General features: G+C 41.6%; 1 protein-coding gene across 4 annotated transcripts in view; it reads left to right on the forward strand.

Annotated features, from left to right (window-relative positions):
- The window catches only part of kirrel3b (kirre like nephrin family adhesion molecule 3b), a 172509-nt gene that overhangs the window by 115407 nt on the left and 29326 nt on the right, over nucleotides 1-27776 (forward strand). For all 4 annotated transcript variants that reach the window (XM_056441963.1, XM_056441965.1, XM_056441966.1 and 1 more), the window contains exons 4-6: nucleotides 10112-10269; nucleotides 16419-16569; nucleotides 26704-26809. In XM_056441963.1, coding sequence (XP_056297938.1) covers nucleotides 10112-10269; nucleotides 16419-16569; nucleotides 26704-26809 — 415 coding nt within the window. The remainder of the gene's footprint in view (nucleotides 1-10111; nucleotides 10270-16418; nucleotides 16570-26703; nucleotides 26810-27776) is intronic.

Consider the following 27776-nt stretch of genomic DNA (forward strand, 5'->3'; position numbering starts at 1 on the left):
TTCGGGTCCAAAAAGACCCCTGAGGCTAATTATATCCCTTGTAGCTAGTTGGCACTGCTCCAGCCCCTTGCTCTAATCTTTCTACCATAGGTTGGGGACCAGTAGAACAAAAGGAAAAGACATGACCGTTGTTTGATTTAGGTCTCTGGCTTAAAACTTGAAGCGTGTTTATCTTTTTTTCCACTGAAGGAAAATGAAATGCGGTGCCATTTGTTGACGCATCAGTTTCCGTCTTAGATGTTGACGTTTAGATTCGCCGAGCCATCCGGAGTTACTTCAGAGACATACGGTTTTCTTTGAAAACTAAATTCTCCTCATTTAAAAAGATCACAGACGCTTTGTATACCCTTTAAAATTGCCCATAAGGTATTTACTTCACCAGCGGTAAACTCAAAGTGAGATAGATAAGAGAATGGACTAAGAGGACATCTCGCCATCGCACTCATTCTCAAGATATTCATTTGAGCTTAACTTTTGTCACTTCATCGTGATACCTTTAATAATGACACGCTTGCACAGGATGTGATTAAGTGTTACTTGTCAAACTGTGGTAAGGACAGGCAGGGGTGATCGGCGTTGTTTACGATGGAACGCTTTTCCATAATTACGGATCTCTCTGTTCTGCCCAGAGCAGTGACACGAAGGTCATATTGTAGACCACGCTATTGAGATAAGGTAGCGACAGGCTGGACTCCGGGTTGAGTGAAACAAAAAACACTCTACTTTGGAAAAAGGTCAAACATTAAAACTCTGGCTTGAAAGCAACAACAAAAAACGCTAGGAGTCACCATGTTGTTGAGCTGATAAGAGATTGTTCTCCTTCCAAACACAGATTCCAGTTGAAGAGAGGAGCCTGGGAATATGTAAAGCGTATCTTCCAATCCTTGGCTTTATTATCATCTGAAAGAGCCAGAGCTGATGTTGTCCAATGCGTCACACAACACTCACAGTGTTACTTCATATTGGAACAGAGTCAATATAACAAAATCAGTTTGTTTTCGTTGTACCTAAGAAAATTACATATTGTTAAGGGAAAATTGCCCAATTCATTGTGTTTGGAACAAACACAGATTGCATAACATCAAACTTGATATTTGATGTTAAGATACAAACTATCACAGATTTATTCATGCTACATTTACAGCTCACAACAATTACATTTAATAAAATATTTATTTTTTTAATTGTTTTAGATGAAGGATCATTTAGGAAATATTGTAACACCTTTATATTGTGTCTTAAGACATAACACATGTTTCTGTGTTTAATTCAAACCTAATTATCACAATAATCATAAAGTCCAGAGTACATATAGGCAGAGGAAAATATATATTTACTATAATACTGTTTTTTGATGCATGCAGTGTCATGTGATTAGGAAGTAATATATGTTCATTATTAATTGCTGTGAGATGACAGTCTTCCCAGCATCCTCTTTAGTTAGCTTTGAATTTTAATCCATATCTGGCTCATTATATTATTACAATAATCTGAGCCTAGTCCTTGCAAGGGTGGACATATGAAAGACCTTCGACAAGATCTTTCAGAATGGGAGGCATTCATGAACACATGATGCTGCTCTTAGGACAAACATCATTGATAGCATTCATGAACCATTGTGTGCAAGATATTTGTTTTCACTTTCCTGCATTGTTGACGATTTGGACCTATGCTTCAGCAACAAATTCCACGTACACAAAAGCCCAAGGGTATCTTTTGTTACCGCTGTTTCCATTTGCCAAAGCTGAATCAGCCATTTATATGGCGAAGTCTGAATTCATTAGTTCTCAAGGATCACACTGGCGTCCTTGTTAGGAATGTGTGTGGACTTCGAGGACACGGTGAACAAAACAAACAAAAAAGCTCCATTACTGAGGAATTAGAAGTGGTCGTGCTGGAAACAAGACACAGATTATGGTCCACGCGTGTGCATTTTGTGTTTCTCCGAAGCGCTGTCCGTGGTGCTAGCCTCGTTCTCCACGGAGACTGTGAGAGCTGTTGCGCTGCTAAGCCACAGTGGTACTCTTCACAGCGAGTGGGAAATGATGGATCCGTAATAAGATGCATTATTCGCAACTGCTGGCCTAACTCCATAACAATAACTGCAATTTGGCTGCCGTTGTTGTTTCTTGGGGGAGGGAGAAAAAAAAGTTTATGCAAAGAAGTGATCTCCTTCTGTCGTCTATTCACCTGCGCTATCATTATTTTTGGGGCATGCAGCATTTTATCTCAGTTGAGTCTCAGGGTAGCCTCGGTGGTGTTTGCGTTGTGACAGCTCAGCAGGGCTAGAAGTGAGTTTGAAGAGTACTGTTGTTCTCCACCTCGGTATGACTTCCAATGGCTAGTGGTGACATGTGCATGTCTTTGTCTTTTCTTTATCTCATCATTTAGGGTCATAGAAAAGTCCTATCCCAAGCTCAGTGAGTGGTGCCGTTGGCATTGTGTGTGCACTATAAGACGATCCCCCACAAAAGATCATTTCAAATAAAAGCAGCAGCCGCCGTCTAAGTAACCAATTTGACTCTTACGAAAGTTAATTTGGGTCTCGCCAAGCATCTCCGGATGAGTATAAGAGAGAGATAAGGTGTCGTAAAGGGCAGAAACCATGAGTCTTTGTACTTACTGTACATTTCGCAGATTTTCTTTTTACCATTGAGTCAGAAACACGAGATGGAATGATAACCGCCTCTATGACATCGGAGAAGCTGCGAACAGGTGCGCTATTATGGCAGACAGACTGTACGTATGATGTTTTATCCTCTCGGAATTTTCGACAGGAGGAGAAATGACACGCATCCATCTGTGCTCTGCAAAAACAACAACTGTGTACAGGTGCCGAGCTGATGTGAATTCACACTGCACAGTGATTGGGCTCGTTGCAGCCAACTGTAATTGTTGTTAGCGAACTAATGATTGGCGTTAAGAAAAATCTGGAGCCACGGGGGCTCATAATAGGCAGAACCTTGAAATAAGTGCTTTTTTTTCTTTTTTAACAGTTTTTTTTTGTAATCTCTTTTTTTTAAACCACCCACCCTCACACACACTGCCACACACAGCCGTGTAGCGCAACACAGCCGGTTGGTGAGCAGCGATGTCGGCACCCTCCCAATCTGTGGATGTGCAGCTTCCTGTGCTGCACATGGCTGCGCTGTGAACAAGGAGCAGGCTCTGCACGTTTCTCCCCTACTCCTCGGCTCGTCTTTACCCTCCCATCCCTCCATTTCATTTCATTTGGCGCGGCTTATTTGGTAGATCATGACACCAACACAAACAAAGGAGCCGAGATGATAGATACTGTATCCGTGCCGTGCTTCAATGTATTTGTGCTGTCGGCCCAGTGTGTGCTCTGCTGGAGCATACATTGTACATACTGTACATCATATGTAGCTTACACACTGCACTGATTACTTTCTTCCACTTCCTTTCCCATATTTACCCTCCCAGTTTATGATTGTAGCACACACATTCTTACCTTTTATTTCGATATACATTTGGTACAGTCTGCCGTTCTGTTTGTGACTGCCATCTGTGATCCTATTTGTTACAGTAAAGTGTTCTGTGTGTGTGTGTGTGCTCACACATGACTTAGGATCATCTGGATTTCAAAACAGATGTACAGTGACAGGATTTGAAGAGAGCCCAGTGATTTGGGCCAGTGAGCCACGTATATTTCCCTCATCCACCGCGCTGGGTATCCCTCTTCTCTCCCTTTTTGCCTTCTTTTGTCTATCAATCACAAACTCTGCAAGCTGTCGCGGCGGGGTGACAGGCGGCCCGTGCAAAGCATCCCTCTGAAATAGACAGGCAAGTCTGGGAGCTCCTTGTTGTTCCGGACACGTCTGCTGAAGCACAGCGCTGCAGCAGCTCCACATTGCCTGCCTCGCCTCACCGACACCATCCAGCCTCCTTGTGAGAAGCCCTCAGTCATTCATTCGGCCCCCAAATTGCTTTTTCTCCCGCGCTCGCGCTCCTGGAAAGCCGGGGCGCTCTCAGGATTTTATCGGCTGCCTTTGAGAAGTTCCGAAAATATTGATTTGGCTCGGAAAGCCCAGCAGGTTGACCTGAAGCCACACCTGGTGTTACCAGGCTGAAGACGACCTCGCCCTCTGGCTTTCCCGCACATAAAGTCTCATTTTATGTTTTATCCTTGAGGAATTTGGTGTCTTGGGAATTCATATGTATTAAGGGACAAAAGGCAGCTTTACGACCCCGAGGGCTTATTCAGGCCCTTTTTTGAGGTGACGTACTTAGAGCAGCACACTGTTGAGTTCATTACACAGCAATATGCCTTGTTCTTATTTATGGATATCTTTGATTATGCAGTAAAAGGAAATGATCTCACTGAAGTCCAGGCTTTCTGACGGGTGGGGTTCATAGTCAGATGTGTCTAGCATTGGTAGATTTGCAGAAAAAACACATAGTATCTCAGATTGGGTAACGGACCTCGATAAAAAGTGAATCGCCTTAAAACAAAACAATCTGAGAGACATTTTAAATGGGATCATTTAAATTGTGATGGACTATTTCGATTTATTCCTCAAACAAAGAAACAATTATATCCTGGAGCTTAAAACCAACCATTCCATTTATGATCGAACAAGGTCACCGGGTCAAAGTAACTATCAAATGATAAAAGTAATGAGCTGTCTGTTTCTTACGGCTATCGTTAAGTCTTTAGTTGAACCCGCACCCCTTAAGTTTTTGATTAATACAGACGTAGAAAGAAAAAGCACATTCACATGGATGATTGATCTGCTTTCACTCGTCTTTGATTTGTATGACACCCGTAATCACTGAAATGTCTGTGGATGTCGGTGTCTGTGCGTCTGAGTAGAGAGTCCATCTGAGCACGGAGAATGCAAATTTGGGAGAAAGTGTTATAAGAGATTACATTATTATCCCTAAGAAGAAAGTAGTGAGTGGAGCAGGGTTTGCAGTGAGTCAGCCCTGTAATTAAAGAGGAGCGATCAATCTGTACCACTGACCACACTACTTATGCCAAGTCCATCGAATGGCTGCAGTAAAGAGCTAATTTGGAACCATTAGGGACTGCCGAGTTTGCAAACAGCCCAGTAATGATGATGGCTAATTCAAGTTCAAGGCTTGGCCTTTGTATAACTGTCAGACCTGACAGTCATAAGGCCGAATCAGTTGAAGATCTCAGACCAAGAGAAAAAGCTAAATATCTATTTAAAATATTTTCTGAAAATTGAATTAAATGGATGTCTGGGTTATTGGTCAAACCCTCCCGCTTCTCCAGCAGACAGAAAGGCTTTAACCTGCAGAGAACAAGACCATAAGAGCTTCTTGTTTTACGACACTATTGTGTTATTATGTCTAACTGCCTTTTTTTGCTTTGGTGAGGCTTTTTTTTCCCCATGTTCTTTAATGATGGTGATTTCAAAAGGATGCTAATGGAGCACGAGCTGAGAGCCGTGCGCTGTCTTCCCATTGGTGCCCTCTGCATACAGTAAGACCTCAAACAGAATGGAGGACAGCGATAAAAAAGACATAAATGCTGGATGGAGGCAGCCGGGCATGTCCGTCTTCTACCTTGTATGCTCACCGTCAGTGTCTTGCTGGCGGGTAGCTCTCCAAGGGGACATGACCTGAAAGCTTAACAGTGCTCGGTTTGGTCCGCCGGTGACCTCCCTGTAATGTAGCTCCACCGCGGACGTCCTCGTAAACTCCCTTTTGCATCTTACGCTCTGACATCCCTCAATAGCAAAAGAAAGTACAGGTGAATAAAACAGTACAGACAACTGAGACTATAAAGGTCTTACAGTGACTGACTGAAACAATCTACAAGGGTATAACCTTTCATCTCCATGAGTGGGGTCACCTTCTGAGGTAGCAACTATTTATAGAAACCGGTATGTGTTATGTGTTTATGGGAGGAATGCTTACTTTGAGAGAGAGACACAAAGCCTCTGTTATCTCTGAGAGTTTTAAGCATGTGTAGTCACATTGCTGTGAGACATTGGTTTGTGGATCGCCGGTTTTAAGCCTCGAATTTGTCGTTTTGGCCATCGCCTTCTTGTCATTTCACAAGATGGTGAAAACTAAGTAGGCTGCAACCGAACACAGAATAAGACATCTTCTTCGGTGACCAAATGGTTACAATGAACTTCCATAAACGGACAACACAGTGGGATTAAAGGGTTAGAGTTGTAAGACCAAAATGTGGACAATACCCATACTGGAAGACCACCGTGGTAGCAACCTGTCAATCACAAGGTTCCCACGTTCTCTCGCTTATTTCACGCTAAATGGAACCATAATTCAAAAAATGAAAATCACACCGTATTAAAGAAGACTTGAAACTAGGCCATAAGCTGAAGTAACAAATCAAGTTCGAAGTAGCATCCTTTTTTTTTCATGGACATCCAAACAACCAGACTTCTTTCAGCATCCTGGCCTTCTGGCCATTGGAGAGAATGCACGTCTGCGTAGGTTTCGCTCTTCAGACTTGAAGGCTGCCACCTGCTTGTAAGCAATAAGAGGAAAATCACCTCAAGTCAAGCCTGAGACCTATCAGTCACAGACTGTCAGACCATGTTTTCTAATCTCCCCGACTCCATAAAAACATCCTTGTGTGGCCGCTTTATACCCATGACATTTAATTAATGCTTGTCATGTGTGCAACAGAGCACTGACGGCATGCCAGTAACACTGGATCTTTGCAATCAACTGTCACAGTGCTATCATGGAGGCTCCAATTTTCCTAATTCTCTTCCAGTCGGGCAAATGGGAGCGCTATTTGAGATTCCCGGCACATAATGCTTTCACATGCTCCCCGTCTCATTAGCATACCGTGCAGTAGCTTTAACATGAGAATAAACGAGTGTGATCTCCTCGACCTTGTTTCCGATTGCTGATACAGGACCAGAAGGTGACCACGTTCTCACAAAGCTTCCCTCTCAGTTGTCTGGATCAGCACACCATGTTGTCTGACCTACGATTCTTCAGCCTCTCCCAGCCCTCCGCATATTAATGAAGACCAGATGAAAGGGAGCCCGCCAGAATAAACACTGTTTCAAACTCAAATGCACAAGAGGAACGAGTGAAAGGGAAATGTATTGTATTGCAGATTCACTGAGTTTTATGAGTTGAGTTATTTGCAGTACAACCTTCACTTCCCCTACACTGAGTCCTGGCTCATTGTCAATGTGTTGTACTGATGGGTATGCTGTCTGATTAATTGGACAAACTAATTTCCCCCATTTTTTTATTATTATTGCAGATTCACTAGCTATTCACTTGGCTATATATTTATTCATTTTTGTCAAAAACAACAAAATGCCACCCCCATACACCAACGCACTTGAAGACTAATTTGACCTTATTACATTACATTACATGTCATTTAGCAGACGCTTTTATCCAAAGCGACTTACAATAAGTGCATTTCAACCTAGAGTATAAACTAAGAACAACAAGAATACAGGAAGTAACATTTCCTCAACATAGTCGAACTACAAAAGTACCATAATAAGAGCTATTTAAGTGCCACTGAAGTGCAAATCTGTGTTTTAATCCAGATATAGCCGGAAAAGGTGTGTTTTCAGTCTCCGGCGGAAGATGTAGAGACTTTTTGCTGTCCTGATGTCAGTGGGGAGATCATCATCACCTTATCTTTGACAAGGATCGGCAGTGTGTTGTTAGAGTGGATGACTCAATGTGCTGCTCAACTTGCGCTATATGACACTATTCATGAGACATGACGATTTGTGCAATAGACTAAAACTTAAAACTAATAGTCACACCCTTAGGATGTTAGTCCCTTGTTGATTTGGGGGCAGCAGCAGTAACTGGTACAGAAAAAGTGGTTTAATACCACAGCTAACACTCCTTGTGGACTTTAGGAGGGTACAACAACAGAGGACGTACTCACCACTGGGGATTAACGGGACTACTGTGGAGAGGGTGAGCGGGTATAAATACCTGGGAGTCCACATCACCGAGGATCTGACATGGTCAACGAACACAGACACTCTGGTGAGAAAGGCAAGGCAGCGCCTCTACCACCTCAGGCAGCTGAGGAAATTTAAAGTTTCCCAGAGGATCCTTCAGTCCTTCTACTCTGGAGCTGTAGAGAGCGTCCTGACAGGAAGCATCACAGCCTGGTTTGGCAACTGCTCCGCTCAGGACAGGAAGGCTCTGCAGAGAGTAGTGCGTTCGGCTGAACGCACTATTGGAACTACACTCCCCACCCTGCAGGACTTGTACACCAGGAGGTGCAGAACCAGAGCCGGCAGGATCATGAAGGATCCTCACCACCCCAACAACAGACTGTTTCAGCTGCTGCGGTCAGGCAGGCGCCTCCGTAGTCACGCTGCAAGAACAGAGAGACTGAGACGGAGTTTCTTTCCTCAGGCCATCAGGACTGTGAACTCCGACCTCACCAGGACCCCCACATAGACCCACACAACTGCCCCTCTTAGGCACACACACACACACACACTTACTGTAAATATTGTGTTGTTTTTTATTGTAAATAGTGTGTACTTGTTGCCCTTGCACATTCCTGCTGAGCATTGCCACTTTCATTTCACTGCACACCCTGTGTGTGTATGTGACAAATAAAACATCTTGAATCTTGAATCTTGAATCAGCTAACACTCCTTGAGCAGCCACTTGACATGGTGTCTGTTTACAGTGCGACCAGACAAACTCACATAGTTTTAATAACACATTGGTATCAATTTATTTTTAGCTGTGCTACGGAGTATAACGGAGGGGGCAGAGGAGAATATTAAAAAAAAGAGAAAATGATGGGCTTGTATATTAATAAAAGCCATGTAGATGGCTGTTTCTGAAAAATGGCAACCTTAAATAGCATCAATAACACGGTTTGATTTGATGAAAGTCTTAAGGGTTCTAACTTTAATGTAAGTGCAGTTTTCTAACTCTGAGATCAGACGTCAAGGTTTTCTTTGGCAATTTAAAAACCCATTTGGAGCTAATTAAAACTAAAACTGACGAATGCAAAGTGTTATCAAGATTTCCTGTCAGTAATTTATATGAATAGTGAGCAACATCGAAGATGTGACACTATGCTCTCATTTATATCTACCATAACAAAACCCCTTTATACTTAGTCATAAACAGTATCCCAATTACATCTTCTCCCCTTCTATCCCAGTGTGTGTTTGACAGCGTAAAAATCGAATCCATTATAACCTTCCTTCCAATCATGATGCTTTTGCAGGGGAATATGGCAGCTGCCTGCAGCCTTTGATTTCATCTCGTCCCAGATCTGCATTGTAATGAGCACTCAGGTCAATCAATAATTCACTGCAGTTTGAGTTATGAAAAATGAAGGAGAAAAAAAACAGATCAGCTCATGGGAAAAACAGGAAATTGACTTTGATCAGTAGCATTGAGCGGCACATATAGCTGTTGTAATGCCTTCTTCTCCAAGGGAAGAAATATTGGAGCAAATCCATCGAAGAGTGGTTATACATAGACTGCATTACGTCTATGCTGACATTTCTGTGTGTATTGTATGTATAGTGATGGAATCTCATCTGCGTTGAGCGATGGTGGAGTTGATTGTTATTTAGAGAGTCATGCTGTGGCTTGTGCAAAGCTTTTTCCCGCCTCAAACCGCACCATCCACTTTAGTTTCCGAGTAAATACAGAGAAATCTGCTTCTCACTGTGAAGTCATTACCTTCCCTGAATGAGGAACCCCAGATGTGGTTTTTATTTTCTGAAGAGAAAATATTTGTATAAAAACCCACATTGTTGTACATTGTTGAGCACTCCTATTAAATGGGAATTGGCTGTGTGATAAGGTTAGGTGACATGCAAGAAAATCCTTGCAGGTGCCATTTGTTCTTGTCTTCTAAGTTTCGGACATCCTGCATCACAATGTTGTGGAAAAGCAAAATGTCAGACTGATAACTGCAAGTTAAAACAAAAATAGTGACTGCGTCCTGCACTCAGCTAAATGTATGCACATTACATCTTCAATGATAACTTAAGGACATATCCACATACTATGTGAATTTGACAATCCATAGTGGGTTATTAATAACGTGCAAAGCATTCGTCATATTGTTATCATTCGGCTAATGCTCTCTCTTTCCCTGTGTCTGTGTCTTTAGTTCCCCCAGAGGACCCAGTCATCGGTGGAGGGCCGGTGGTGGGCCTAAGGGCGGGTGATCCACTCAATCTGACCTGCCATGCTGACAATGCCAAGCCGGCAGCCTCAATTATCTGGATACGCAACGGAGAGGTCCTGAATGGGGCCACATACTCCAAGGTAGGCATAGCGGTGTGTGTGTGTCATACCATTTTTGAGGTCATTGGTGAGAGTGTTATAAAAGGAGAGGGTTACATGGTGACTGTTCTTTCCTTCTCTAGACCAGTGTGTTTTTATAAAATGCATCCGAGATATACGAAATGAAAACACCTGTAACTTTAAATTGTTTGCATGTCCTCCTTTCCTGTAAATAACTGCTGCAAAAGTTCTTAAAGCCCACGAGATGCTTCCGAGTGATGCCTGAGTCATTGGTGGGCGTTTGTCTCAGCATCCAGACTGCGTTTTTGAAATGAAATCCCTTGAAAATCCAGGTTGTGTTTTGATCGCGGAATTAAAAAAAAAAAAGATGTCTGGCCTTTTTTCCCAGTAAACAAATCAACTCCGACAAGCAGATGGCGAGATCGGGGGAACTATCGGTGACTTCACGTTTCTCTCTGGTGTTTTGATCTCCTTCTTCAGTGGCGTTCGTCTCCCTTCATGTTCCCAAAACCTGTTCTGCAATCTATGATGTCACTTTGCGCGCCGGAATCCGTCCGAACGTTTTCACGCAGAAGTCTGATCGCCGCTGACGGATCGCGTTCCACACTTGCGATGCACACAGTCGCCGCCCTTCACACCAAACCTGGTGGGGTGATCTCCTGACCCCGTAGACTCTTGACTGGCATTCACCCTTAAGGCTAATCATGCAATCAACGCTGTCATGTCCCATTTCTATTGAAACAGAGGACCTAAAGAGATCAGGCACTTTAGAGCACTAACACCTCCCCCGCCTTCCCTCACTCGCTGCGCTGCCTCGTTCTATTATCGGCTTCTTTCAAAGAGCAGATAAATGTCATTGATTGGACCGGGGAACGGCACCGGGCCGATTTGAATAAAGCGTTTGCTCGTGGTGCCGCTTGCTAATGGCGGGCGGAGGACGCGTTGCCTGTCTTCACCTCCTTCCAGAGCGAAGGCAGATATGAAGACATTCTGTGCTGGTAGCCGATGGATGCTCACATGTCGGCTCAGAACTCAAGCATGTCCCTCTTTCCTCTTATCTCTATTGCCTACTATTAAAAAGGAATGGGTTTCAAACTAAAGAAGATGAGTCTTTTTTTTTCCGAGGCTCCATACAGCAGCAGGGGGACATTTTGTAAGCATAATCATCTGCTCTGATGGTCTTCTCACATCTCGCAGATCAAGAGGACTAATGACAGCAGATGTGGTGGAGAATTCACAAAAATGGCTTTTTCTGATGGTGTCATATCTAATGATAGTTCTGACCCAAAGATAATGTCCCACTGAGGCCTGCGCAAGCTCATCTCTATGACCTCTTAGGAAACTATTTACTGGACCAGTGGTTAAAGAGAGGGTATGTTAAAGCTATCGCTTAGCAAAAACGTGTGTTGGTTTTACCATTCGAGAGAATCATTTGCATTTCATAGCTTAGCATTAGCGAGGGCAGCTTTAAAAGGACGGAACTTTAGGATATTATGTAGGGTGCTCTCTGAATAAATATGTGGCAGAAGCTTTTCACTGTAGGGTGAATGGTTCAAATACGAAGACTCGCTGTGAAAATGTGGGCAGAGGAAATTAATGAATAATGTTCTCTCTGCCCTCAAACACTCATCTCCCATCTGCTCCAGTGGAGCTGCTCAGCGGCAAATAGCAAAGGACTGTTTGCGATATGCAGCCTCCGAGTCTGAGCTGTGGTTCGGAGGTGTGCACACTTGCTCTATGATACTTTTGCACTGGAATTGTGCAACAAATCATTTGAAAAAAATGATTGCTGATGCATTCCCCTACATTTAGATTTTCTTGAATGCTCTGGTGGTAGGCTGAGAGGTGAGCAGGAGAGTTATTTCAGTGTTGGGAGGTTTAAAATAAATAAATAACGACATTTTTATGAGCTGTTCTTGCCGGCAAGAGCAGAATAGTGCTTTTTTTATTGTATACCTTCTCAGCTGTGCAGTGGAATTGTGTTGCTGTTTAACATCAGATATAATTCCAAAAGTTTACATGAAGCTGCTACTGTTGATGGATTTCATTCTAGCTCTCTATTTTTCAACCCTATTGTCTTACAAGTGCTCAAAGCAGATGATTATTATATCTCTCAGATTTGTTGTTTTTCCCTCTCCCTCATCCGAGTTATTTGTGTTATTGGAGCTCTTTATTATATTTTATTTATCGCACCCATTTGAGTAATAGGATGGGGAAATTCTGACAAATAAAGTTACTCAATACAATCTGAGTTTGCATTAAACATGTTAGCTTGTATTTATTATGAGATCTGTATGTTTTAGAGGAGAATGTTTTACTTCAATCATTAATACATTCATTGTGCCAGTTTTAATAGACTAACCTTATTCAGTGAGAATTCAAAATAAAATCTCTGAGCTAAAATATAGATCACTTCAATTAATTGCTTTTTAACAACTTTTGAAATGGTCTTTTGAGGTGGGTTGAATTAAAGCAAAGAAAATCAATCAAAACACTTCACTCCTTCCAGTAAGTTATTGGCCTGGAGACATTACAGCCACCTCCAGCAAACATGCATCGAGTAGTAGAATATTCTCTCCACTCTATTATTCACAAGAGCTAATCGGATATGGTGCAAGGTTTCTAACCTGTTATTTGCTAGTGGTGACTCATAACTCACCCCATTAGTAGATGAGTGTTTTGTATTATGTATGTGAATATATTACATTGATTTGTGCACGTGGTCTTTGGATGGCTAGCAAATAAAGTGGTTTTCACATCAACATGTTAGCCTATATACAGGACTGTCTCAGAAAATTAGAATATTGTGATAAAGTTCTTTATTTTCTGTAATGCAATTAAAAAAACAAAAATGTCATGCATTCTGGATTCATTACAAATCAACTGAAATATTGCAAGCCTTTTATTCTTTTAATATTGCTGATTATGGCTTACAGCTTAAGAAAACTCTAAAATCCTATCTCATAAAATTTTAATATTTCCTCAGACCAAGTAAAAAAAAGATTTATAACAGCTGAGTGTTTGTCAAGGCTCAGGAAACCCTTGCAGGTGTTTCGAGTTAATTAGACAATTCAAGTGATTTGTTTAATACCCTACTAGTATACTTTTTCATGATATTCTAATATTTAGAGATAGGATATTTGAGTTTTCTTAAGCTGTAAGCCATAATCAGCAATATTAAAAGAATAAAAGGCTTGCAATATTTCAGTTGATTTGTAATGAATCCAGAATGCATGACATTTTTGTTTTTTTAATTGCATTACAGAAAATAAAGAACTTCATCACAATATTCTAATTTTCTGAGACAGTCCTGTAGTTGAAAGATTTTACATAGATTGACCTCTCAACTACAACCATAATACTCACAGGCAATCCACCGACATCCCTGTTCAATGCAGCCACACATAATTTGATAATCAGGAACACATTAAAAAAAGAAGAGTGGAGTTAAAATATCCTTATTGTTGAAGTCCATCTTAAAAGGTCGGCCATTTTTTATTTGGCTTTTAATCACACATTTCAGACTATATAACTTCTAAATTCCTGTTCAATCAAGCACATCTATACAATTTAGTGTTGTGGTCATTTTGGTATGTACCGTACGTAATAAGCAAAATGGTTTGTTTTACATTTAACTCATGGATTCGCAGCGCTCTACTTATAGAGTGGATTAAAGGTTAAACATGGTGCCTGTTTTAGGCTAACGGTGAATTAGCTTGGCTGGCAACACATCAAGTGTTGTTCAGTAGATAATCCATTTGGTTCAGCCGTACGTTTTAATTGGATTGGCTTTGTGAAGCCACTGTAGGGTCGTCTACCGATAGGTCACAGTCTTGAACGTTGAGCTTGCCAGTTGTAGCTTTAGGTAAAGCTAGCTTAGCGATCGTCATGTTGTGACAGTCTGTCTCAGAATAAAAGCCACAGTGACAATTAAGTATAACACCACAACATGATTCAAAAAGGTGATAGTGGCAGAGAAGTGGTGTGAATCAGCACAGCCCAGACCAAGACTAAAAGCCTGCATTAAACCAAAATACACAGTTTCTGCATATGTTCGCATTAATCAACGTGATAAACAATAGGTTGGCTTATTGATGTGGATTGGTTTTGTCTCTTTGCCCTCTTGATCAGATTTCACCTGATGCGGCTTTACACATTGAAAAAAAACCATCCATTTCAGGTCTCAGTCTTGTTAATTTTTCCATTCCTCTCACATGCGGTGATATCAAAATGTATCAATTTGTAATGCAGCATGGCGTTGAATTATATCCAGAAGCCAGCCAACCCCCTTTATAAGATTAATGACTTCAGGTAGGTCCAGAGCAACAAAGAAAACCATCCAGAATGTGTCAGAAAGGATATTACATTGACGTATCACACGTTTGACAGCTAATGCATTCTGCTTTAGAAGTGACTCACACACAACTCACTTTCAAATGCATTTCACAGGAACATGGATGGCATTTATAATATCCTTATACTTACAAATAGCGTATTAATACGTAGACAATATGTTGTTTATCCTCAATCCAATATGGTAGACTTTTTACTCTGTTAACCCTCCCGTTACCTTTACATTTACTAACATATTTTACCCTCGGGGTCAATTTGACCCCAGAAAATTATTAGAATTAATATTATTTCCCAAGTTTAAGTGTGAGGTACTCTATGTTTGTTTGTTGACTACCTAAATAGCCCTTTAAATATCTTTAATAAGTTGATATTTCTTATATGTTTGACACAGTGAAAAACAGCCTGGGGTCAAATTGACCCCAAAGAACACAGACATTAAACATTGAATGGGGTCAAATTGACCTGAAAGGTAACAGGAGGGTTGGTAGCTTTAGGTACTGAAACTATAAAGTGGTTCGATAAAAGGATTTATTTTGAAGGGTCTTGATGCCATATTAAAAAAATTCAATGACATTTTAATTGAGTGTGGTAAGAGAGGGGCACGTAGTTAGATTACAGTTTCAGCCTTGTATTAAAGTAGAGAACTGAAGGGATAATTACCACTTTTTGTACATTGGCAATGAACCTCATTTGACTCTAACGATGAATCGGAATTGATTGTGGTGCTTGAAATACATTATGCTGCTTTTCTTTTTTTAATTTTGCGAGGAGGCTTGAATATATAGTAATGTACCTTGCTGCTTTTCTGAACTTAGTTTATCTCAAACTTTTATGTTGTATTTAAACCTTGGAATAATAAAATGTTATATATATATATATATGTATGTGTGTGTTGAGGCGTGATGTGAATATTTTTCCTATATCCATGAAGCAATCCATACATTTGTGAGGCAAAGCCAAAGGTAGCAGTGCAGTAAGGCAAGTCCCATGAGCTCGCCCTGGTCAACAAAGCACTTCCGTTTCTATTTTGAGACAACGTTTCGCTATAGCAAGCGGCCTTGTTCTTCAAATGAACAAAGCAACAGTGAGGCTCCTTTAAAGAGATGGCAAGGAAAAGCATCTTGACTTTGTGGTTGACCACACTGAGCCCCGTTGCCCACGCAATTTGTTCCAGTCAGGGACTTTGTTCTGCCCCGCACTGGTTAACTTAGACTCCCGGCGCCTTCCCCAGAGCGTTGTGGGGAGAGCGAGAGCTCCTGAGAGCTAGCAACCGATTCCAGATGGCTTCTACAATGTAGGGCTCAGAGGATGAGCGCCGAAAAGAAGATTGATTTCCTTTGTGGAGTATGACAAACCATGCGCTAAGGCGCAGCTCTCCAGACTCACAAAAAGGCAAAAAAACATCTTTTTTCCACATCTATCAGCTTTGCATTAAAACTACAGGCTAGAGTGTTCTGAGGGACAACATGTGTGTATTTGTGAATCTGCTGCTGTTTTGTTGTTGTTTTTCCCACTTGTACACCCTCTCCGTCAAAGTGTATCTCGTGAACTGTCGTTTGTCTCCGTTTGGAAATTCTGTAAACACTTTCAAACTGTAATTTGCCAATTAGGATACAATCCAACACGTATTCAACTTTGCAGTAGTTGGTGTTTACCGCCCAAAATAGAAATAGTCGGAGATTCTGCCTATTGATTATGAAAAAAAACTCCAAGGTCCAAGCACAGCAATCGATAAGACCAATCAACCAACCTTATGGTAAAGATTTGGAGGTCAAAAACATGTCACCTTTTACTTACTGTTGCTTTACTCTCTGCAGACCTTGCTCCGAGATGGCAGGAGAGAAAGTACCATGAGTACTCTCTACCTATCGTCTTCCAACATCGAGACAGGTCAGCAGATCATCTGCAAGGCCTCCAACAAGGCAGTGCCCAACGGCAAGGAGACCAGTGTCACGATTGACATCCAGCGTAAGTATTCCACTTCTCCCTCTCTCCCTCTCTTTATTGCTGTCAGTGTATCTCTCTTCTCTCGTCACTCTCGCTCTTCAACTTCTTGTTACGTGATTATCTTTTGAAGTCCCTTAGCTGGCAATCAGTGCAGATCGGGAGGAGAAAAGAAAGTCTGCGTATGGCATGCATAACTCAGTATTTGAGGTATTTCTCACACGTAGAGGCGTGAAACTGTCTGCCAGGCATGAGTGACTAACACTCCGTAAACATCGAGGATTCATTTTAGGCTCTGATGGATATGTCTAATTGGTTTCCATTCTGGTTTCATACCATGTTGGTGGGTGGATGGATTGATGATGCATCCCTTTTTTATTCTTAATTTTTTTTGGTTCGCCATGATAAAATGGCAAAGGTTTTGTCCATGTAATTTGAATGGGTTTGTCTTTTTTGGTTCAACTTGCCCGCATGTGCACCATGCACGCCGTCTTCACCTCTTTTATTTCCGTGCTCTTGCCATCAATCTTTTTGACATGAGCATGCACACTTCCCCTCTGAAACAGGCAAAGTAAGCCCAGCGTGTAAAACATATTCAGCCTCAATTGTCATGAAATCTTTTTTCGATCAAGAACCTTTCACAGTAAGAGAGGGGCCTTTGAACAAGGGGATTTTGCATCACTCACAGCCAACACCATTAAGTATGACTAATAAAGCAGAAAATGCTATTTAGAGAGGCAATATGACTGACGGCTCCATTCTTTTCATTATGTGCAACACAAGAGGCAAGCGTGGCAAGAGCGGGCGCGGCACGATCAGGCCAACTCAGACGAGGGAGTAAAAATGAATAACAGTTGCTTGTGTTTGCAACCCTTGCAGTTTGTCCTCGTCATTTTCTGGTGGGTTTTGTCATGCAGTCAGAGAGGGAAGTCTGCCCACACGTAACCTGATTTGTCACCATGTGTAATGATGTGTCTGTGATAAATGCTCGCCATCATAGCATCATTCTCGCCTCGGAATTTCTGATTTAACCCTGAAAAATGAGTGCAGCAGATTCCTAATTAGCATTCCAAAATGTGCTCTTCACACAATTACGGCTCACGACAACATTTTTTTTCCCAGCGTGAGATCCAACTGAGCGACAGCAGAGACTAATTGTCGAGATTCAAGTAGTCTCCCACAAGGCTTAGCCTCGCGTTTTCCCTCTCTCCCGCCTTCTCACCCCCCCGACCCCCCTCCTTCGCCTTGTCAGGTAAAGTGTTCAGCAGAGTCTCCGGAGTTTGTACCACTTTCAAATTAAGCTCCTCCTGAAATGAAACGTGTTATAATTGAACTTTGATTCATTCGTGATGGGCATCAATTTGCTTAATTTCGACGGCGCCTTATTCCATTAAAAGGTTCTGGGCTCCACGACAGCATCCAAAAAGCTGCATGTTAATCAAACAAATACAAAGTAATATGAACTATGAATCAGATAAAGTTATCTGCACTTTGAGCACAACACTGGACTGTAGAGCGCTCTGCAAACACACACAGCGAACACGAAATACATGTCCACTTGTAGAGACATTCAATTCAATTCAGTTTATTTTGTATAGCCCGTTCTCACAAATTACAAATGTGCCTCAGAGGGCTTTATAATCTGTACACATAGATATCCCTGTCCCAGGACCTCACATCAGATCAAGAAAAACTCCCAAAAAACCTTTTCTGTTATGATTTGAATAACTAGCAGGAACAGGGACAAGAACCGGACAGGAAGAAAAACGAACATACCCCAAACAAGCAGCAAGACACAGGTTAAATACGCTGGGGAAACGAGACACAGGTGGAGACACAGGTGGAAACAATCAGGGCGTGGCTGGGAACAATCAGGACCGAAACAGACAAGCACAGGGAAGGAAGCGCAGGGAAACAGGAAACGAGACAGGGACTTCAAAACAAAACAGGAAACACTCCAAATCATAAAACTTTCACAGGGAAAAGAGGGAAGAAAGATTCAGGAGAGCAACAGAGGAGGATCCCTCTCCAGGATGGACAGAACAATAGATGTCATGTGACCAGAAGGAGTCATTACAGAGTTACAACACATTCAACTAGAATGGGCACTCGGTAGAGCACATACCTTCGCATATCACAAGATTGGGCATTGAATTATGAACATGTTGGCATTAGTTGCATGCCAATTGGATAAAAATTGACCGTGCTATGGTAAAAAGAAGATTTTGACCTTTTCATGACCTTGACCTTTGACCCGATCGATCCCAAAATCTAATCAAATGGTCCCCGGATAATAACCAATCATCCCACCAAATTGCATGCGATTCAAGAAGCTGTTGACCTTTTTCATGACCTTGACCTTTGACCCGATCAATCCCAAAATCTAATCAAATGGTCCCCGGATAATAACCAATCATCCCACCAAATTTCATGCGATTCGGGTTTACAACTTTTTTTGTTACGCGAATAACACGCATACAAATAAATAAATAAATACACGGCGATCAAAACATTACCTTCCGCATTTTCAATGCGAAGGTAATGAGTATGACAGAGTGTATGAATAGTTGGTAGTAGGCATGGACCATGATCCAGACCCGTCTTTGTTTGTGTTCAGATTTCCGCTGCAGTTTACGAGTCTTGTCAAGGTTTACAGAAATGAGTCTCCTGTGATTACTCAAATCAATATTAAGTAAGTTTACATGATAACATTGCTAGAATGGAGAGTTTTGAGGTTGGCAATCTGGAAACCACTTGTGAATGCATGGCGCATTGCAAAGACAGAGTGTAGTGCGAGGCAGTCTTTCTGTGACAATACAAACAGGTGCAGGATGAATAAATGATGCAATACCAGCAGGCAGAACAGTAGCAGATTAAACCTGACCTCCTTCTCTGGAAGGACTCGACCACCATGTTCCGGATTGGTCCAGCCAATGCAACTGCTGCTCCGCAGAGGGCACTGTTGAATGGTGCGGAACAGGGGTGGGGGGGGGGGGGGTTGGCTTGCGGAGCACCCGCATCGACTGTTTTCTTCAAAGCCCAGAATATTTTAGCTTTTTAAAATAGCTTCAATTTCCGCTCCTTCCTCCTCAGTCTCCCTGAAACATAAACATGCATGTGCACTGTACTCCAGCGTCGGATAACAACAGAAATCCACCAGTTAATGCATCTTTCTGATTTCTGTTTGATGAAAACAGTTTGAGAATAATTACATTCAAAATAGGATGCAGGCTCCACAGGATGATGTCTTCCTGTGGCAAATAACTTTATCTTTCCAATATGTTTTATAAATATTTAGGCATGTTATGATCTCAAAGGGCTGCACAATAGTGCATGCAGCTGCTGTAGAATAGGAAATAAAAACTCCTCTGGTGAGCATGGCCCAGACCCCCCGATGCTTGGGCTGAGCCCTGAATGCTCACGTCTGGCTCCGCCCCTTTGTGGTAGGATAACCAAGTGGTAAATATTACATTACATTACATTACATGTCATTTAGCCGACGCTTTTATCCAAAGCGACTTACAATAAGTGCATTTCAACCTAGAGTACAAACTAAGAACAACAAGAATACAGGAAGTAACATTTCCTCAACATAGTCGAACTACAAAAGTACCATAAGTAAGTGCTATTTAAGTGCCACTGAAGTGCAAATCTGTGTTTTAATCCAGATATAGTCAGAAAAGGTGTGTTTTCAGTCTCCGACGGAAGATGTAGAGACTTTCTGCTCTCCTGATGTCAGTGGGGAGCTCGTTCCACCACTGAGGAGCCAGGACAGCAAACAGTCTGGATTTCGAGTGATTAGCTCGAGGTGCAGGAGTCACAAGTCGATTGGATGGAAAGCTGCTGTCCTAACTCAGGGGCAGGGTCCTTCAAAGGGTGCAACCACCATAGGCGCGGCCATTAAGGATGTGGACGGTCTAGATTTTTTAATGGTTTCCAAGTGTATCCTCCAGGAAATTGTTCTTAAATGTCCTCTAAATGTGGGTTTCTTGGATCTGAAATCATTGAATCATCCCCATAGTGAGCAAGGATTATTCTGGACTCACACATACAGACTGGCAGACTCTAAAATGAGCCTGAACAAGACAACACAGCATGCAGTTGTAAGTTTATCTCAACTACTGTATGTGTATGTATCTTTCTTATATTTTATGGTTTTAATGTTTTATGCTTACTGCAGAACAAATTACCCACCAGCTTAACACATTATATATATATATCAAATAAAAAATTATATTGCCCTGATAACGCCACAGCCGAAACAATTTAAATAAAGACCACAGTGCTATTGGAAGACTTGATTTTGATATGTTCATATTCCAGTAAAAAAAAAAAACATCCAAAATACAACAATAAAACCATGACTCTGTACTATCATAGCTGATAAAAGAATATATTTCAACAAAAGCTAAATCGACAGAATCTGTGGCAACATCACCTTTGCTCACTACCTAAAAACATGATGGGTACGTCTATTGTCATGGAATATAAGAAAAGGCCAGACAGGAGAGCAGCAGCAACAGAACAACGAACCGCGATTTCTTCCTCCCGCTGTCCTTCTCTCTTACAGAGACTTTCTCAGTGAAGGTGAAACCTTCAGCCCTCAGGGCAAAAGTTTCTTCAGGTGCTTCTAACACCAGCTTGTAAAATAAATGTAACATTTGACCATGTCTTCTTTACAAATGTGCACAGTGTTCCCTCTATTTGAGAATTTCACACTGTTTGATAATGGTTGGCATGCTTCGAGAAAAATATTTAGTCAAGCCAGCCCAGATATTAAATATGTTCAGAAGTAATTGCTCCTTGTAATGTCGTATATCATCAAATAGTATTCAACGTCTCTGTGGCTCCTGTCACACTGAGGTCTGTTTGGGTGCTACTTCCTTCGCTCCTTAATTCCGTTCATGTTTGCCTGTTCATCACTCAAAGTTTATACGTTCTCGTATAACGTAATAGGTAATATTTCAAGCTTTCATCTGAGACTAATTATTTAGTTTGGCCATAATTCATGCATATTAGGAAAAGCCAGAGCGAGATGCAATGTTGCATAGCAGTTATGTTTTGTTGATGTGATTTATTGATTGTCCAAGTCTGCTCCTGTGCCTCTAAATTCTTAAAATATGCTTACATTAAAGATGAATAATTTCCATCAACATGTAAAGAGCTATGAAACTGCAGTCTACATTTAGTTTAATGTAAAGTCATTAATTTACATAGATTTGTTGGGGGGGTTGCAATTTTTAGAAGAGGACAGTTTGTCAAATTTATCCAAAAATGGATAAAACTGAAAAAGCAATAAAACAATCTCATTATATTGGACGGAGATTGTTGTCATGACCTCTATGATTAAGTTTTGCACAGATATAAAAATTGTAATTTAAAGCAAATAAAAACATCCATTTCACGTTCCTTTGCATGCTGTTCATTCAGATGTTTTAGTGGCGCTGCGATATGCACCAGTCCGGTAAGAAAGATGGAGAGATTAATGGCTCTCTGGTGAACGGCTACTCTTACAGGACCCTGTTGAGGGCCAGATACAGTAAGTTGCTGAACTCTACAACCACTCCTGTGCTTCTAACATCTCATTGAGTGGCATGAAAGACTCTTTGATCCTTGGGAAGAGCTTTTACACCATTTTTGGTCAGGAGTACGAAGTAAAAATTCTAAAGTGTGACTTAAGTACACTTCGGTCCACCTGTCTGAATTAGATTTGCCTTGCTGAATTATCTGAGCCTTCAAATGTCGTTTAATTGAACGTTTCTTAATCATAAGGAGGAAATTATGAGTAGGCAGCAAACGAAATCCAAGAATACCATGCAAATATGACATTGTGTGCGCTCGCTCCGTCTTGAAGATTTAGATTTAATGGATGCTGATGCTCTTTTCGTACTCTCTGTAAGACAGAAAATGACTTACTGTCTCCATATGATTGTATATTCCCCGAAACCGTGGATCCTGAGAATTTACACACTCTGAATAAATGCTCGTATTTCAGAATGCATGTCTCTTTTTGGTCCCAATATTCCAAATTTATAGTGTCATTTTCTTCCTGCCGAGTGTGTTTGAATTGACCGTATTAGTGAGATAATATTAATGGCATCAAAAGTAATTAAAATATTCCAGTCTCTCAACATTTCGTATTTCACCTCTAAGCCTAGGTGGCCTTTTTTTTCTTTCTCTCTGCTCTTCTCTTACCGCAATTAAAATTAAAGTATTCTCAACACAACCCAGCACATAGCGCTAAAGCTTAAACCAGCCTAAAATCCTATGCATTCCACAGCGGTATTTTCTTTTATTATCAATGTAATGCTCATGATTTACATCCACCTCAGCATTTTCCTTCCTGCAGAAGTTCATGCAGAGTTATCCGACCAAGGCGTGGACAAATTAACATGTAAATGCAGTACGTACAGGTGATGTTGAAAAATGAGAAGGATTTAGAGCAGACGGAGGGGATTCAGACTCCTGAATTCAGTTGTCCATACCAGTCCATTAGCAGACTGTAATTATTGGTTAGCTGACGGGTGGCTATACCCCCTGATGCTAATTTCTCCAGCAGCAAGACTTAACTTGCATTATGCCTTTTTTCGACTTGAAGCACTAAACTCTGCTCGCCCCTGGCACAAAACCATTGCAGTGAAATATGATTCTGATGCCACAGTTTCATTCAACCCCTCCTTAAATGTTTTCTAGTCCAGCTGCATATCTGCAGAGCCATTGCCCCACATAGAAAACGCGCTTTCAAGCGCGTACTGGGAAATGAATGCACTAGGGACGAGCATCGTCAAAAGTTCTCCATGTGTTTGCATTGCAAACTAGCTGAGCCATGTGTGGGGAAATTAATGCCATTTGTTGAGACTAATTAATAAAGAACATGCAGATGTGCAAGCGGGGAGGATTTGTTTTTTCGGTTGCAGCTACATGCTCTCCCTGCTTAATCAAGCAGATAATGGCAAATCCAATCCAAGGCAGGTAACTATAGAACTGGAAAGTGAAAGGAACAGAGTGAAGGATACAGGTGAAAGAAAAGGCTCGTACATTTCTGAATGAGAGATAGCAGAACATCTGCCTTCATTAAACTGAGTCAATGTGTCAGGCTCTCAGTCAGTCTGTTCTCCCCTGAAGTACTCCACTCAGCCAGCGACATGACCGTGAGCCCATATTGCTACCGCGACAGAAGCCACGAGTGGACGGCCCACAAACGGCTTCCCCATCCTTCACAGTCAGCCGATATTCCTGAAGTTAGGTCCTACCGGAGAACAGCCGTCTACAATCACCCAGAGAGATTGGAAACAGAGCTTTAAGAAAGGGGGAAACAACAATCTATGTTGGCACTATCTCCTGGAAACGCAGAGAAGTTGGAAGATTATTCCAAAAGACACCATCTGGTCTCCACTTTGAACTAACTGATCAAAAGCTGTCGGCCAAACTATATTGCCACCCCTCCTATTCATCGTGTTGTTTTCATTGGAGCTCCAGTCAGCCCGCTGTACCCGTGCCCCTCTCTTCATCCACCCCTCCCCGCCTCGTTGCTACATCTCTTGACGAAGTGGAGGAATTAGCAACCTTGCATTTTGGTGTACGGTTGCGTCGAATGCGCTCGCTGAGCAGCTCATGCATTTAAACATGAGGCTTGCGAATGGACTTCTTTCTGAAGTCTGTCATATCTGAAAGGTCAAAGGTTAAAGAAGAGACAGCCTTTGATTCCCTCCCAATGCCTGTGGCAGACGTTTGACAGTTGCTCCCATGGCTTTTATTGCTGTTTTTAAAAGGAGATACAACTATCCAAGACACTGTTGGTCTGAAATAGAACTGGATGTACGGTCAACATGACATTAGACCTTGTAGAGCGGGACTGATGTGTTTTTTCTGTCATTTGAAAGGAACAGTAATGAGAAGACGGATTGAAAGCGATGCTCTTGATTGTTCTTCGAAGTATCTTGGCGGGAAGACCAGAGAAAATGGTTGGCAGGATTGAAAAGTACAGTATAGGAAGACTTTTAGGGAGAAAGGCTTGTGAATTAGCCCCTTCAATTAGCTTCAACTAGCACACACACACACACACACCTTTAGGCCGACACTGTGTCTGTTAGCACAGACAGCATATCCAGATTTCCCTCGCTCTCTTCTTATATTTGCTTCTCTCTGGACTCACTCTGTACTTTCCTAGATTTTATTACCAACTCTACCACCATCACATCTGTCATTTTACCCCTGAGCTTTCCTCTGCAAACGTTCTTGTCCACGCAATTAGCCAGTCGCGGTGCTGGAAACACCTACTGTGCTCAAGGCATGGCTAGGTTTTCTGTTTTATTTTGACACCCACATGCTCTTTCATATCCACACAAACAAAAAATATATGCAAATACACAGACACAGAGAGATGGCTGCTCACAGTACCTGGAGAGACCTGCTGGTTTCACTGTTGCCTGCAGTCTTCCAGGATTCACTCTGTTGTTGTTATCTTTACTGGCCTGGGGAGAGATGGCACAGGTGGAGCTCATGGATTTGAAAGTGGTGAGGTGGTTGGTAGGGGTGGGGGGTGGGGAATAACTGTCTAGGAGGGAAATCTGTCTCCTGATGGGGAATATGGTGTATGTGTGTGTGTGAGTAGAGAGAAATATGGCACCTGGACCACCCCCCTCTCTGGGGCTTTGTGGCAGCTGAGCCGGCGCAGAGCATCTGCACAGCCACAGGGTAAAAAGCACTTTTCCGACACTTCATGCCCCCATACACACACACACACACACACACACACACAGACAATCACTCTCCATAACTACTATTTTTGGCTTCATTACAGCAGTTTTTCTTTAATTCTGTGTGGATCTCCGTGCCCATCGCTGCTATTCATCCAAATCCAAACACATTCCCCAGTCAGTACATTTGTATTATTGAAGCAGAGCAGACTCCGAACACCGTTGAAACAGATGGCTCCACCGGCATCAAACCCAGAACCAGCCATTTCCCTGTGTGATTAATCTATTACCCATGATGCCTTATTCACCCGGATAACATTGCACAAACTATTTTTTGATTGTGCTAAAAATGACATGAGACACACATATTATGTTTGTTGACAGCTATGCTATGAAGACAATTGTTTCTTATGGACAATACTCCATCCACCTGAATGATTCACATTAAAAATACACTTAAAGAACTGCTGGTCCACTACATGCCTGTCTGATCAATTATCCATCGCTCCATTGGAAGGTCTCAACACATCATCCATCCCAGCCTCCTTTTAGAACAGACTATGTGAGTCTGCGTGGTAAATAACAGTTTTGTTTCACATGGGATTTATCTGGAAATGAACAAATATCTTCAAAAACAAGCCCACCTTTGTCAATTAGGATGAATTAAGTTGTTTATTATAGTTGCATCATCTGAATGCTTGTTATTCTAAGAACTGTTTTACGTTTTAACGTACTGTATCAACAAGGTTGTTTGTCGTTTTAATTGCAGTGGCTTGCACCGTGGACTATACACCGTTTTCAAATTGCCATTTACTGAAACTCATCAAGTCAAGTTTGCCTTTGATTTTTTCCTTACAATGCTGCTAATGAATATATGAGAATAAAAATAGCATGTTCTCTCCCACACCTGTGAAATACATTAGTATTATTCCGCAGCTGGGGCCTAGACCTCCTAGGTGGGTGGAAAGCAGATAACAATAGGGCATCAAATTATTCAGGAATAATTGCCTATTATTTAGGAGAAAATGCTGCTACAAACTGATAAGTTGCCACAACTGTTCTAAATGATGGCACAGTGTGTTGTATAATGATCTGAATAAAAATAGTGTTACCTCGTGAAACATATTTACTTTATATTTTTGTGGTTAAGCTACATAAAAGACTTTCATGTCACTTTTGGGTCACATGTAGTTCCCTGACTAAAACTAATGTATTTTTGCATGTTGGTGTTCGGCTGTTTTTGTTTGAGGTTGCATTTTTATGTCTATTTTGTCTTCTCTGCTAAATGTCTTCTATATTGTTTTCTTAAATATATTTGTTCTCTCTCAGTGAGCCTTAATAAGCCACAGAAAATGTCAAAAACATGTTGTTTGTTTCTGGCGTACAGTTCACTATATGTTTGAGGAGGCTGCCAGATCTGTAATTGGTTGTCTTTGTGTCTCCATGTATTTATTTTTAGATCTCCCACTTGTCAATCTCTCAGTGGAGCCTCAGCCTGTTCTGGAGGGCAACCTTATAAAATTCCACTGCTCTGCAAAGGCCAACCCTCCCGTCACACTCTACAGGTGAGATCATAAAAATGAAGTGTTTCGACAGCGCACATATATGTTGTGAAGGCACAACACTTGATCGATCCTGTAATGTCAAAAAGGAATAAACGGTTTAAATGAGGTGTTGCTGGTGCATAATGCTTTTTCACTGCAGAGTTGGGGGGCATTAATCATGACCAAGCATCTTCTCATGATGTCATGACACCATTATAGCGGTCCACAGTTTGGGATGAAGAGCACAAAAAACAATGAAATGCTATCATGCTGAGAAAAAATGATGAAAATGCAGTACACCTCAGAAAGTCATTTGGGAAACTGTGTACACAGCTTTTTCTTTCACAGTTGCTTGCTTTGTGGTCATATCATCTCCCTTAAACATTAAATGTCCATCAAACGGAATATATACTGGAATGTTGTCGACATCTTATGAAGCTGTCAAGAGTACAGCTTTTCTGAGAGTGGGTTGTGCTCCGCAGTACACAGTCAAGAGGCAGGTTCTCCCTAGGGTCTGCTCTTGTTTGTGTGTGTGTGTGTGTGTGTGTGTGTGTGTGTGTGTGTGTGTGTGTGTGTGTGTGTGTGTGTGTGTGTTAGAGAGGTGCTTGGATATGGCTTTAAGTTTTAGTTCAAGCACATACTTTATTTTACTCAAATGCCCCAAAAAATGAGATTTCACAAGAGAAAATATTGTACATGGTGAGAAAGGATGAAAACACACATCTTTATCTTTATAAGACGGACTAATTTGATTAAAATGACCAAGATGCAGAGCTTACTCTGAGAAAAATGGAAATGTGCTAAAATTTGCTTTAATCTCATGGGGGGGAAAAACAGCGAGATTACAATAATCTTTGCCTTTTCTAAAGTTCAAAATTTAGAATCTAAAGACAACCGATTACAGTGACCACCGAGGTTTGGCCTATTTATGGGATATGCTCCACACAGAAGGCCCGTTTTTTCCCGGGAATCGAACACAGGCCCCTCT

This window comes from Pseudoliparis swirei, chromosome 20 (assembly GCF_029220125.1).
Source record: "Pseudoliparis swirei isolate HS2019 ecotype Mariana Trench chromosome 20, NWPU_hadal_v1, whole genome shotgun sequence".
NCBI lineage: Eukaryota > Metazoa > Chordata > Actinopteri > Perciformes > Liparidae > Pseudoliparis > Pseudoliparis swirei.